This window comes from Carlito syrichta, unplaced genomic scaffold (genome assembly GCF_000164805.1).
Source record: "Carlito syrichta isolate Samal-C Ts95f unplaced genomic scaffold, Tarsius_syrichta-2.0.1 Scaffold305149, whole genome shotgun sequence".
NCBI lineage: Eukaryota > Metazoa > Chordata > Mammalia > Primates > Tarsiidae > Carlito > Carlito syrichta.
Window position 1 is genome coordinate 660,473 of NW_007249245.1, and position 14,205 is coordinate 674,677.

At 44.5% G+C, this 14,205-nt stretch overlaps 1 protein-coding gene across 1 annotated transcript in view; it reads left to right on the forward strand.

Annotated features, from left to right (window-relative positions):
* Window positions 1-14,205, forward strand: part of AFF3 (AF4/FMR2 family member 3) — a 478,579-nt gene that overhangs the window by 423,702 nt on the left and 40,672 nt on the right. Inside the window, exons 14-15 of the mRNA XM_021714010.1 lie at window positions 6,701-6,887; window positions 13,745-14,205. Of these exons, the coding sequence (XP_021569685.1) occupies window positions 6,701-6,887; window positions 13,745-14,205 (648 nt within the window). The remainder of the gene's footprint in view (window positions 1-6,700; window positions 6,888-13,744) is intronic.

Below are 14,205 nucleotides of genomic sequence, written 5' to 3' on the forward strand. Positions count from 1 at the left end.
AAAGTATGTAAATAGAATAAATTTCCTTCTCCTCTTGGGTTTTCTAAATTGTTTGACAGCTGAAGCAAAATTTGAAACACTGTTTAATGAGGCTCTCGATGGATGTAGAAGTGTTTAAGACAATTAAGGAGGTAAGCTTTCTATACTTCACTCAAACTGATAAAATGACAACACCAGTAAATTGTGATGTTATATATAATGTAGCATCTAGAGTAACCATTTAAAATCTATACAAAGAGATAACTTCAAAAACACTGTAACTAACTCAAAATAGTAATCTAAAACATGAACTAAAGAACAGAAAAGCAGAAAAAAAATAAGGATCAAACAGAAAACAAAAAAATACTGGTCATATTTAAGCTATAAACACATCAATAATTATAGTAAGCATAAAAAGCCTATATTCACCAATTAAAAGAGACTGCCAAAGAATATTTTTTAAAAGTAACCCAATTATATGCTTTCAAGAAACTCGATTCAAATATAACAATACAGGTAAATTGAAAGTAAAAGGATAGAAAAGAAAACATAAATCAGAAGAAAGCTGATTTTAAAAAAGACAAAACATACTCTTGTATAATTCATCAATTACACTCCTTGGCATTTGTCTTAGGAAAATGAACACTTACATCCACACAAAAAACTATATACAAATATTTATAGCAGTCTTATTTTAAGTAGCCAAAAGCTGCAAGCAACCAAAATGTCCCTCAGTGGGTGGATGGTTACATAACAGGTGAATCATTAAATATCCATACCATAAAAAAAAGCTCAGCAATAAAAAGGCCCAATCTATTGATATATTCAACAACTTAGATTGATCTCAGAACATTGTGTTGACTGAAAAAAGCCCATCTCAAAAGAATACATACTATAAATAAATTATACATTGACTGGGCGTGGTGGCTCATACCTATAATCCCAGCACTTTGGGAAGTGGAGGTGGGAGGATCACTTAAGCCTAGGAGTTCAAGACCAGCCTAGGCAACATAGTAAGACCTCATCTCTACCAAAAAAAAAAAAAAAATTAGCCTGGTGTGGGAGGGCACACCAGTATTCCCAGCTAGTCAGGAGGCTGAGGCAGGAGGATCTCTTGAGCCCAGAAATTGGAGACTGCTATAAGGCATTATCATGCTGTACTCCAGCCTGGTCAACACAGTGTGATCCTGACTCAAAAATAAAAAGTCTCAATAAGCCTGGTTTTTAAAAGGACACATTTTATTTATATATATATATATCATCCTAAAAATGACAAAATTTTGAGATGGAAAACAGATTAGTAGTTGCTAGAAGTTAAGATGGTGGGGGCAGAGGTTGGTGTGGCCCTTTATAAAGGGATGGCATAGTGGCATGAGAGAGATCTTTGGTGCTACGACAGTTCTGTATCTTGATTGTGGGATTACATGTATACAACATGATAAGATGACATGGAACTGCATGTTGTACCATTGTCAGGTTTCTGGCTTTGATACTGTACTGTGGTTACATGAGATGAAATCATTGGGAGAAGCTGGGTAAGGGGTACACGGAACATCTCTGCACTATTTTCTGCAACTTCTGATAAATCTGTATTCAAAACAGAAAATGTTTAAAAATAAGTGGAATTTTAAAATTAAGTGGATAATAGGATACGGATCAGTGGTCTCAAACTGGTCCTCCACAGGCCTCATCTGACCTACAGGTGTTTTTTATTACTAAAATACAATAAAACTTTTCACTGTTAAAACTTTTCAAATTACTTATGAGAATTTTAAAATCAGGGGATTTGATATAAGCATCAGGATCTCAGGCTCTGTCTGAAGAGTGAAAAGATTTGGTGACACTGAGCTCTCTATTCCAGATGGCAGGGATGTACTGGCCTGGAGAAGCAGCATTAGAACTGATGGGACTCCCCAATGGGTTGCCTTCCCTGTCAGGGAGCCAAGGGTCCACTGTCATTTGTCATCATGTGTTAGGCATTTGTTTTTCTTATACCTGGACACTTCACTCATTTATTCTGCTTGCCTGGTCCCTGTCAATTTTCCATGTTCAACCTGTTTTGTATATAAACGGTAGCTTTCTAAAGTTAGCCGTTTTCTGAAATTGTTGGCATCCTCAAGGGAACAGAAAAAGATACACGTGTCTCTGAATGTTTTGTGGGATATTTCATAGTATGGCAAAATACATTGACTTACACACTATCTCGAGAATTGTTTTTCTTTCTTTTTATTCAATCAACATTTGTTGAGAATCTATTTATGCCAGACCCTCTGCTAGCTCTGGTGATACGTTACATGGATAAATTAGGTTACTCGTATCCTTAGTAGAGTCAAGACTACAGTCAAGAAGTGGATGACATGCTAGAGGAACTCAGGGGAGGAAACATCCTGTACGCCTGAGGAAACTGGGAAAGCCTTTGCAGAAGAGGCTGACATCGCAGTTCAGTCCTGGAGAGTGAGTAAGGGGTAATAGCAACCAGAAGAAAGGGAGAAAGAACATTCTGGCACAGAAAACAGTGTGTGCAAAAGTACCCCACTCTAAACAGACACAACCTGTCACGATGGTGAAAAACATATTATCACCAAGGTTTAGGGCTGGACCCATTGAGATGAAGCTGGCGATCTAATTGAGGCCAGACTGTGAAGATCTTCAAAAACCACATTTTACAGAAAATTGTTCCTGGAGGTAGAGCAGAGCAAACAAGAACTTTTCCATATAGAACCAGCGGTTCTACCACTTTTGTTTTTTGCAAAATATTTCTAGCAACAGTGAGCCTCGTCAAGCCAGTGTTTACCATTTTCACTTCTCACCATGCAGTTATGGTTTTAGATCAGCTAATATCAATAGAGATGCTATAAAGGAATACTCCTGCCAGGGAGCTGTTTATAGTTTGGAAATCAGGCATTTGTTGCGTTCTTACAGAATGTTAGTGAGAAGGAGCTAAATGTTATCATTCAGTCAATCCCAGTAGAGCACCCACAGCATGCTTGGCACTAAGTGGGCATCGCAGCTAGCCATACAGCGCCAGCCAGGCAGAGAGCCTGTCTCCAAGTTACTTGTCAGTGAAAAGATTGTGGACAGCTTTGGATACGTATCCAGGCCTCACAATACAGTTGGCAGGCAGGAGCCCCTTGACCATGAGATCAGTATTTGTCATTTCAGTTCCAGGTTCTTTTCTTTTACTGTCTGTGTTCAGACTTAGCCTTGGCCAGATTCTGAAAGGAAGATGTCATTGCAGCCAAAGGAAGGAACACAGCAAGCAGATCATTAGAATAAAGGCAGACCTCTCTCAAAAGTGTCTTTGGTCCTGACCACTCACAAAACCAGCCAAACATTTGATGGAATCAAAATTAAAAAAACTAAACAAACCATTCAAGTGGGAATGGTGCTTAAATTACAGCAGATGAAATTTAGAAGACATTTTTAAAGAAGTATTCTCTGAAAGGAAGAAGTGTTAAAGGTGAAAGAGCAAGAGAGGTGCTAAGTCACCTTAAATATTTTGTAATTGAAAGAGAGAGATTGTAACCTTTTTGAAAGGTTTTTTTTTTAATGTATTAACCCAGTGATTTTTTTTCCCATTGATTTTTTATCCAGTAATTGCACATGAATGCCTATAATGTACAAGGCACTATGCTGAGCTTTGGTGACACAAAGACTTTTATTCCATGACCTCAGTAATGTTTCATGGCTGCTGCCAGTGGCACCATGTTCATGAAATGGCTTAGGATCCAAGAACTTGGTAGGTAGTATCCTAAAAACTGTCCAAGGTTGTGTCATCATATCAACCAGTCCATGTTATCATTTCAGAAAAACTCCACTAAGTTAATTATTTTAAAAGTATCTTTGGAATGTAAATGTGACAACCAGTTGGCACACCAAAATTTTCAGTTTGCGATTTTGAATAGATAAAGCCTAAAGTCTTCTTTCAGTAAGGTCTTTCTGTCATATCTTTTTCCATCTTCTGGATCCTGTGACTCCTAAGAGCTCTCCTGCCTGAACTGAGCCCATCTTTTTATTAGCACTTACCTGCAGGGATGACTGTCCTTGGCATTCTCTTCTTGACTCTGTTCAGTTAGTGCTACACGGCCACGGCAGAAGCACAGCAGCCGAATACACTCATGGCAGAACTAGGCATCACACTGAGGTCAGAATGATCTGCTGTCCCCAAAGACCCATGCAAAGATTGGCTACTGGAGCTGCCTTCATAAAAGTGGGTTTCAGTCACCAGAGCCCTCCAGGCAAGCCTGCCTGTATCCTTGACATGACTGTTTTCAGATACATACTCTCTACGCAGGCCACTGAAACAGGAATGAAACTTGACATCATAAGTTTCTCAACTTTTTCAAGCAATGCTTGAAGGAAACCCTAGATTCTTGGCTCTCTCAGCTGTTTTAAAAACAAATAGTTATGCCAGTAGAACCATCATCTTAAGCAACTTTCCTAATTTAAGAAAGGAAAACATAAAAGTAGGACTTTTCTGCCAATCACATTCAGATTGGAGAGACCCCATCTCTTTGGCCTAGTGTGCCAACGGCTTAATAGACATTTTCCCAGAAATTAAAGTGCCACTTCCAAAAGACAGTCACTTTGTGATGCAAGCCACAAGAACTGTGTATGTCGCTGCCTCTGCTGTGTACACAAAACCCAGGTACACACAAAACCAGCATCGCGTGTTCTTTGTTGTGTGAATTAAAGCAAACAGAATGTACTGATGGGTGAGCAAAGCCACTGAACGGCATATAAAACCAATTACCTCAAATTTATTCATCCTTATTTCCCAATCTTTGGCAAATGTCATTCTAGAGTGACAGAGAGACACATCTCTTTCCTCCATATCTATATCCTATATCACTGTCCTTTTAACAAGGAGGTCTTTGAACCATGTATTGTTTTTTGCTTTTTTTGGTTATTTTTTTCTGTGCATGTTTTTTTCCCCCTTCCTTTTGGATGCCTAGCGACAAACATAGATTCCAGATGTTCATATTTGGTCAGAATCCACCCAGATGTTCATGTTCAGTCAGATTCCAATTTTTTTTTTTAATGATTCCACTGGTAGTCATCTTGATTCAGCCAACAAGAAAGATGAATTTCGTTCATAAAAGAAGAAAGAAATATTACAGCCCCTTGAGCACTAACCATCCCTTTCCCCACTCTGTATTAAGATCCAAGATTTCTTACTGAATATCAGACACAAATGATAGGCTGGAAAAGAAATCGCCTCAGCTCAGGCAAGGCGTGAATGTGCAGATATTGTCTGATGCTAAACAAGTTTTCAGACAGACGGTGCAGACCATGACATTGGTGGAAGAAATGAAAACCTCCAGGGAAGGCTAAGTTCAAATTCAGGTTTCCCCTAACCCTGCAGTTCAAAAAGTGCTTTTATTTTCAGATTTTCTGCAAGATAGTTTCTTTTCTTTGGGTTTTTATAGAAACAAGGCTCTGATGAGTTTTATCTCCATCCCCACCCCCACGCCCAAGATTTATGGAAGTTCTGTTTTGAGGCAAAGCACATGTCAAAGATTTAAGGGATGAATGAGACGCGTCCTTTACCTTGTCCAGGCTGCTTTGCGCTTGAGACCATAAGCCCTAACAAGCTTTCCGATCCCTGGCTTTCACTGATGTTCAGTCCCGTGGAAGCAACAGTCACAGAAGTGGCAGGCAGCTATTTGCTGACTAACATAACATAAGTGACCAGCATTTTCTGGGTTTAGAGCTTGACCTCAAAAAAGCACATGCAGGTGTGTTTCAATTCCGTTAATAAAGGACTTTGAAGATGTTGATTATGTGAGTACCGAAATTTTCTCTTTGGGCTCAAATGCTTTTTGGGTGGATGTGTGCTATTTGAATTTTTGTGGTTAATGAATTAACACCGGAAAGCATCAGTCGATTTTTTTCCTGTTATCTTTGTGTATGTAATGACTTTCTGGAAAATTTCAACATGGATAGAAACATCAAGTGTGAATTTGAAATGCTGTCCCTGTAAGCCACTACACTGAGATTGAATTTTAAAGTTCAGAACATATAAGAGCGTGTCAGTGAGGGATCTTCAGTTCCCTAGTAAAGGGCTAAAAGGAAGGTTTCTGTTTAAACAACATGCCAGCTCCTGTAATCACTACAACACTCAACTCTATGGGTGGGAAAAGGGAGAAAGCAAGACTTTAACTTTGACAGTCCCACGGTCTCTGAAACCATCCAGCAGGCCATGAAAGTTCAAGAAGAGAACGCTATGCCCTTCCTGACTGCCGTCTTCCTAACCCCTGCCATCATGCTACATGTTCTTCAGGGGCAAAAATAAAGCAGTCATTTTCACACTTTGCAAAATGTTTCCAGCAAAATTTTTGAATCTCCTTGCATGTTTGCCGATGATTGGATTTGGGGATACGTTTGAAAAGCCATCCCCAGAACAAGCAGCAAAAGAGAAACCACCATTCAGATATTACACAACCTTCCCTTCTTAAGTGGCCACACAAATAACCAGCGCCTGGCTACCAAGGGGCAGCAACTTTCACTCCCAATTTCAGGTCTAGCTATGAGGGCTGTTTCCACCATGAGGACGCCTTTGACCTTGACGCCCGCTCTTTGAGCTCCATGTCATGGCTGACAGATGTGTAGGCTGTGTGCCCCCTCTTTCCTTTGGTTGTATGACAGCTTGGTGGTGTTTTCCTGTTTGCTCACTTGGCTTTCCTTCCCCTTCCTTCCCGGGGGCCTCGCGGGCTGGCAGCGCTGTGGTCCAGCCGCCGAACTGCAGAGCCTCGGTGCCTTCCTGCAAGGGCAGCAGCAGCGGCAGCAGCAGCGGCAGCAGCAGCTCCTCCAGCGACTCGGAGAGCAGCTCCGGATCCGACTCGGAGACCGAGAGCAGTTCCAGCGAGAGCGAGGGCAGCAAGCCCCCCCACTACTCCAGCCCCGAGGTAAGCCTGGCTTCCGCCTGGGTGAGGATAGGAAGTCCTGGAGCTCTGGCTCCCACACCGCCGCCCCTTCCCTCCCGCAGCCCCCCAAGCCAGGCGCTGGGCTGGCAGAGTCTGTTGGGCTTCTTTCTCGCAGTCTCCTAATTACACAGCTGCCTTTGAAGTACAGAGACGTCGACTTTCACTCCCCCCAGATCTCTATTTTGACTGCCAGAAATCTCCACGTGTGCTGTGAACGGCTCAGGAGGGAAGTCACCTGTGGGGCAGGTCTCCCTCAGGGGCAGCCAGGGTGACCCCTGGACAGAGACGTTCCCCACCTGGGAAGTGGAGAGAGGTTTTATGGGTTAGCCATGGTTAGACAGAATCTTACCTTTTCGCGTTTGTCACAGCTCAGATGAACAAGGGCCATGAATACTCATAAGACCTTCCTAACTGTGTTTTCTTTGTGAAAATATAAAAAAAAAATTAGCATCAACCTACAAATAATAATGAAACCTTTTATGGCTGTGATGAGTATCTATGTGGAAGATTTAGGCGCCTCATATAAAAACATTATAAGGTACCAATAAAAAACCATCGCTGTTTCTACTTTAAAGTGGAAAGGGGGAAATTAAATAGTAATTCAGAGCATGAAGATTCTTGGGAGAAAGCTAGAGAAACTCCTCAAGGCTGTGGCGCTCTAAGGGTACACTTTGATTTCTAATGAAGGAATAAAAGAATTTCTTCTGGAGTGTATAAACATTTGACGTTACCATGATTGTAGGGTTTAATTTTTTTTTTTTTTTTTACTTACAACCCTCGGGACCATTTGGGGGGCCTAATTTCTAGAACTCTGAAATGAAACCAAACCACTGCTATAAACCACGGTAGTGAAAGGGGACCGGCACCTGGTTCCAGCTTTTGCACCTGTGCCTTACGCATTATCATGCCTGAAAGTCGTTAGTTTCCATCTCAAGTTCAGAGGGTGGCTTTTAAATCCCCTCAGGTCTGTTCCCCTCCCCTCTCCTCTCTGGAGGCTGAGAAGTCAGGAGAGTTTCCTTTCCACAGTCCTCATGCCTCCTCTGCACCTTTCAAGGCGGAGTCAGTTCCCTCCGTTCCTCCTGAAATAAGCTGCCTCTCCAGCTCTCACTGTCTGTTCCACGAGATTCCCGTCTCTGTCTGTATCCATCTGTCTCTAGCTCCGTCTTTCTGTTGAAGGGGAAGACCCTGAGCAACATTAACATATAAAAGACATAGGCTAATACAGCCATGGGTTTTCCCAGAAACTAAATTATTATTATTCCTTCTGAGAGGTTCATTCGTTCATTCACTTATTCAGGCAGTTCAACAGAACAGACACAGTGCTTGGCACTGGAATACAGAAATTATATGACAGAAAGCGTCCCTGTCTTCGCAGAGCTGAAATTCTAATGGGGACAACTTTAAATGAAAAGATCACAGGAGTCAAATAAAATAAAGTAGAGGGATTAAGCAGGTTTCTTTGAAGTCTGATTTATGCTATACTTTGTTGAAAGACTTCAGAATATTTAGTTATAAAAAATAATCAGAACCCAGGGACATTGCCAGAGGCAGGGGCAGGGGTCAGGGTGGATAACAAGTGTTAGTGTCTGTGAAGATCCCCCTGTCCAGTCTCCTCTTTGTGACTTTGCAGGTTAAATTTGTGAGTGTTGAGTCTTTTTTTTTTTTTTGCTGAAATCTGAATCCTAGCGCTCCCCAGTTGGCTGAGGCCTTGCCTGAGAGCAGTACAGTTATAAAGTGCTTTAAGCAAATTCTTTCTAAATGTCACTGAGATAATTACAAAGCCTTGGAACTCCTGGGTGATGAAAGGAGGCTCCTGTCATCTCTTCCAGCAACTATCAGAGGTCCCTCACTATGGAGTGGGAGCAGGAGTCTCCTGAAGGAGCCCTAACTGTTTAAGTCACCTGAGGCCACAGATGGTTTTGAATTCCTCGCTTCTGTTCCAAGAGGGAATGCAAGTGCTGTGTTAGCCACGGAATGTGTTCATTGGAATAAAAGTCAAGTTCTCTCCACATTTTCCCCAAGGCTAATACAGGCACACACCCTTTAGAAAGAAAATGAGTTTTCAGACTGAAAATGGCAAAGACAGGAAGTGGCCTTATCCTGCTCATCCTCCTCAACCTGGTTGCCTTCCTCTGATGGAGCCGGCCCAGATCCCCTTACACAGAGCAGTGAGACTTTTTTCCTGAACCCCAACATGACAATCCAGCTCTTGATAGCCACACACTTCACATGCCACTGCTCCGACCGGTTTGTGCTGCTTTGAACCAAAATGCTTCTGTTCCTGATCTCCCCCCCGTAATGTCCTGCTGTGGGAGGCTCTCCAGAGTTCCCAGGCCACCTGCATTCTCCCCCTCCACGTGCCCACTGGACTCCATTGAGCTCTGTATGAACCGCTCTTGATGGCTGTGGGTGTCGAGAGCCACTCATTTCACATGAATCACTGTAGTCCGGAAAAGCCACGTTCGTGGGCTGGCGTGGAGGAGCCCCCCTGTGTGCTTTGTTGTTCCCGGCCTCCTTTTTTCTCAGTGGAGTCTAACCTGCTTCCCTGGCCTACCAGGGCTTTGCAGAGGAAGCTGCTTTTGTGCTCAGCTAGTGTGTTAACTCCAGTACATGAAGCTCCCTTCATTATTTGGGTGTCACCCAAGTAATAAGTATTACATGAAAAAAGAGCCTCGTCACAAAATGTCGAGTTCTGGGATAAAGTAGGCTTACCCCATTTCTTTCTCTAGACATCATCGTCCAGCCCTTAATGTTGCTTATGTATGCTGTGTTTTCCACGGTGGCATTTCCCAAAGGGATCTGACTGTAGAAACCCTTCTTCATGGGATATATGAGCTAAAAGCACATTTAAGAAAATTGTGACCCTAGATCATTTCTTTAAAACCAGCAGAAATGCGATGCAAGTTGCTCATTGATTCAGCAAGCCTCTCATCTGTCATGCACCTATGCGGTCCATGGCAGTGGATACCAGGAAGGATTTAGGTGAAGTGGGAGTGCGGACTCAAGTACATGGTGGAGAGATCATGCATGAATCAGAGGGAAGGTCAGTCAACGGGGAGAGTCGTGGCTGAAAACAAAAAGCAGCGAGCCAGAAACCAACAAAAACCCTGGGCAGAAACCCCAGGTGGACGGTGGCCAGCCACATGCCAGTGGATGGCGTCTGCTGCCCGGTGTTCTCTCCTGACTGCCACTAACCTCTTTGTCCTTTTAGCTTTGTTGGCCTTCATTCCCAGGATGGCAGATATTCCTGGCCCGCCTGGTCTGTGAGATCGTTGTGAGGAACAAATGATTCAATTTGTGCGACAGCTCGTTGTAAGTTGCTCTTAAGAAGAGCAGAGTTGTCACCATCTCCCTCCCTAAGCTTGCATGGATGCTGCAAGGGATAGAAGGGAAACAGAGACCTGGCCCTGGCCTGAAAGAAGCGCCTGGCTTTGTGGAAGACACAAGGCGTATACACATGAAACAAATATGGACGTCGAAAGACAACGCAAATGAATCTAACAAGGACAGTGGTATCATTTGGAGAGTCATTGGTGTTTTCTCTACAACTCATATCTAATTCTATCGCTTTAGGTTGAACACTGACATTTCTCAAAACAATGAGGTCCCCACTTCATGGGGCTACCCGAAAGAGGAGTGGGAGGAACGGCGAAGCAGCCATGGAGATTATCTGGTCTTTAACTCTAGATAAGAGCAAGCGTAGTCTCGGTGGAGCCTGGAGCTGTGCGGTTTTGGGTGTGTCACTTAACCTCTCTGGGCCTCATCTACAAGTTAGGAATGACAATATTTCTTCTCTATAAAGATTAGATTAGATAATACATGTGAAGTGGGAGCTGTTTTGTAGGCGTTCTGGCAAAGAAAGAGGATGGCAAGGTAATGGACATCCTTGAACGCCAGCCTCCGGAATTTGGATTTCGTTTGAGAAGCAATAGGAGGTGATTGTAGATCCTTGAGGGAGAGCGTGTGGTTTAGTGATGTGTTGAAAATGATACTTCAGACTGATTTCTTCAGCTGTGAAGTACAGAAAAAAATGACCCTATAGCACACCAGGCAATGGGCCCGTACTAAATGTATTAAATTCTGCCTTTACTGTGAATGTCCTCGCTAGGGAGTTTCAGTGTGAATCTCCCTGTGTGCAGCTGTGTTTTGGCTACAAACAGACTTCCACGCCTCTCACGTAAGAGATGTGAGCTGGGGAAGGCTCTGGATGGTGGCGGGGCCCGTGTGAGGTGTGCGCTCCTCCGTCCTCCATGTGTGTGCCCCTCCTGAAGCAAGTGCCCCGTCTGCAAGAGGCCCCTGAGCGTCCCTTCATGTTACGATGTCTCATCTGTCTAGGGAAGCAGAGGCACAGGACAAGGCCCTGACCTGCTAGCGGTCACAGAATAAAAGAAAAGGGGGTGGGCGGGAGACAGAACAAACCGCCGTAAGAAAAGGATTGACAGTAGCGGGAAACAGGGCGGGGTGGGGGGTATGGAAGTGGCAGTAGTCGGAAGCTGCCTGGGGAGGGGGGCATACCTTACCAACAAGGGTACCTGCACAATGAACGTTTGTGTACCCAACCCTGAAGGGTACCCCCCAATTTCAAAATAAAAAAATGTAAAAGTTAAATTTTTTAAAAAAAGAAGGTATAGGTTTTTGACACCAAATTAGACTTCAGACACTCTCAGCTCATCTCAAGGAAGGTAAGGAATCCCCCTCAGCCAAAACGCTGTTCTGTGTTCCACTCTCAGGCTTCCTGTGGTTGCAGGAGGCCATCTGCTGTAGCAGCTTGGACCACGTGTGCTCTGTAGGTTTCCCTTGCTCCCTTTCTCTGGAGAAACCAAAGTAAAGTGAGATCGGAATTTACATATAACTCAGAGGTGCAAAGAAGGATACATCTTTTCATGCTTTTGCATCTTGCTCTGGTCATGTGGGTGGCATGAAAACAAAGCAGAAAGTCAAATCAAAGGCCAGACTCCCTCTCAGGGCCATGGGGGGGGTCTCTCCTCCCACACCTGGTTCCAGGGTGAGCTGCTTTGTCCTTACAGCCCCAGGGGAGGGGCCGCCACCTCATTCTGGCCTGCACTGAAATGTTCTTATTTCTCCAGGTCCATAGACACCCTGTGCCGGTCTGCCCTAAAGTGCAGCTGGTCTCACCTATTTGAGTCAACCAGCAGGATGTCCACAGTCCCTGCCATAGCTCTGGTTGCCTCATTCCCTCACTCTGCGACCAGTTCCTCTTGGTCCCAGCCCCCTTGGACGCATCAGAGGTTTCCCATCTTCCTACACTGTGTCCCAGACTCCGCCAGATACAGCCAGAAGGAGTAGACTCACCCCTGTGTCTATGAGACAGCCCTCTTCCCACCCCTCTTAGATCCCTGCTGCCTGGGACGATGCCCAGAGCCCTGAGTTCTGCTCTTAATACGGACCTCACTGTTGAAAAACAAATCTTGGTACACAAAAGGAAGCTTTTGGAACTCATTATGTTAAAAACATTTTTTCTTCCTCAACCGAACTAACTGACTTGAACCAGTCAAGTTTAAAGTACAAACCTAAGCTATGACTTCTTATACTAGGCTGGTACTTGGTCTCCCCCAAAACAATGGATGCCTCGAAACCAGTGGGTCAGAGGCCATAGGGAAGAAAAAAATACATCACTTTGACTACTCAAAATATTTTTTCCATTTCCAAATAAAAATACCCTGGCCAAAACTCTCCACTTTTCAACACACCTCTTTTCTCTTAATAATAATGCCAGATGTGGAAGGCTGAGGCAGAAGAAGCACCAGAGCCCAACAGGTTGACGCTGGGGTGGCCATGAGTGTGCCACTACATTCCAACCTGGGCAATGGAGTGAGACTCCAACTTAAAAAAATAAAAAATCATAATGCCAGATAAATGGACTTTTTAACTAGGAATCAACACTTACTTCCTGTAAAAAAAAGTATTGGTTCTTAACCTTTCTTTGAGACATAAATTCTTAGAGACACAACCAAAAACTATTAACCTCTTCCAGAGAGACACATCTACACATTACCCCTTCTGTTTCAGGGCACTCACTGACCATCTCCCCCCAACCCCCTGCCACACTCCCACCAATCTATGGGCCAGAGTTCAAAACCTGTGACGTCCATGATTTGCTCTAAGTATAACAAAACCGCTTTGCAGGAAAGGTTTCCACGGTCACCTCCGTGTCTGAAATATTTCTGGCAAAGTGTGATAGCAACAGGTTGGGGATGGACTAACCGAGTTGGGCTGTCAAATCATGTAGGCGACACACAAGTCCTTTGGAAACAGGAGCTGTATACTGCCGTATTTGCCATCTTCCCAAAGTCATTGTTTCTGCCATCAAATAACTATGCCCTACTTGCCTTCACCACGTAAATTATGCATTCATTCTTTCAGAGGGTAGGTTCTACTTAACCCCCCTTCTGATCATCCCAGAGTTTTAAGTCTCACCAAAAAACAAATGCTTTAAACACCCAGAGTACTCTCCAGTTAAGTTTCATGGAATCTCAAGTTTATGTGTGTATAACTAAAAAACATATCCTGCCCAACACTCAAAGGTGCTGGAAATGAGTTCAAACGAGGCGCAATGCTTCCCCTTATTTTTCCAAATAGACTTCAGACTGTTCCGATGACATTCAAGTAGCGCGGGCCAGTGAGGGCCGCATCCTCTGGGCATCTGTGTGCCCAAGGAGGGCCGCTGTGCTCACCTGCCCCTGCCGTGTTCCATCTGCTTCCTGCCCACTGGTTTCGTGCTCATACACTTAGAAGAGGTAGTCCAGAGGAAGACAGCCAGGCCCCTTCCAAGTGAGCCTGTCATAAAAGAGATGTTGTCACCACTCTTCTGCTTTCAGGCTGAACCGGCAGCGTCCTCGAACAAGTGGCAGCTGGATAAATGGCTAAATAAAGTTAATCCCCACAAGCCGCCTATTCTGATCCAAAATGAAAGCCACGGGCCAGAGAGCAGTCAGTACTACCCCCCAGTGAAGGACGAAGGCCAGGATGGCGGGAAGCTGCCGGACGTTTGCCAAGCCAGCCTGAGAGACAAGGAAATCAAGGGCACCTGCAAGGAGGAGCAGAGGCCGCGGACAGCGAACAAGGCCCCTGGGAGTAAAGGGGTGAAGCAGAAGTCCCCGCCTGCAGCCGTGGCCGTGGCTGTGACCGCTGCTGCCCCACCACCCGCGGTGCCTGGCGCGCCCACTGAGAGCGCACCTGTGCCCACCCGGAGGTCGGCGGGCAAGAAGCCCACCAGGCGCACCGAGAGGACCGCGGCCGGGGACGCCGCCAGCTGCCACCGGCCGGAGGAGCCCGCGGC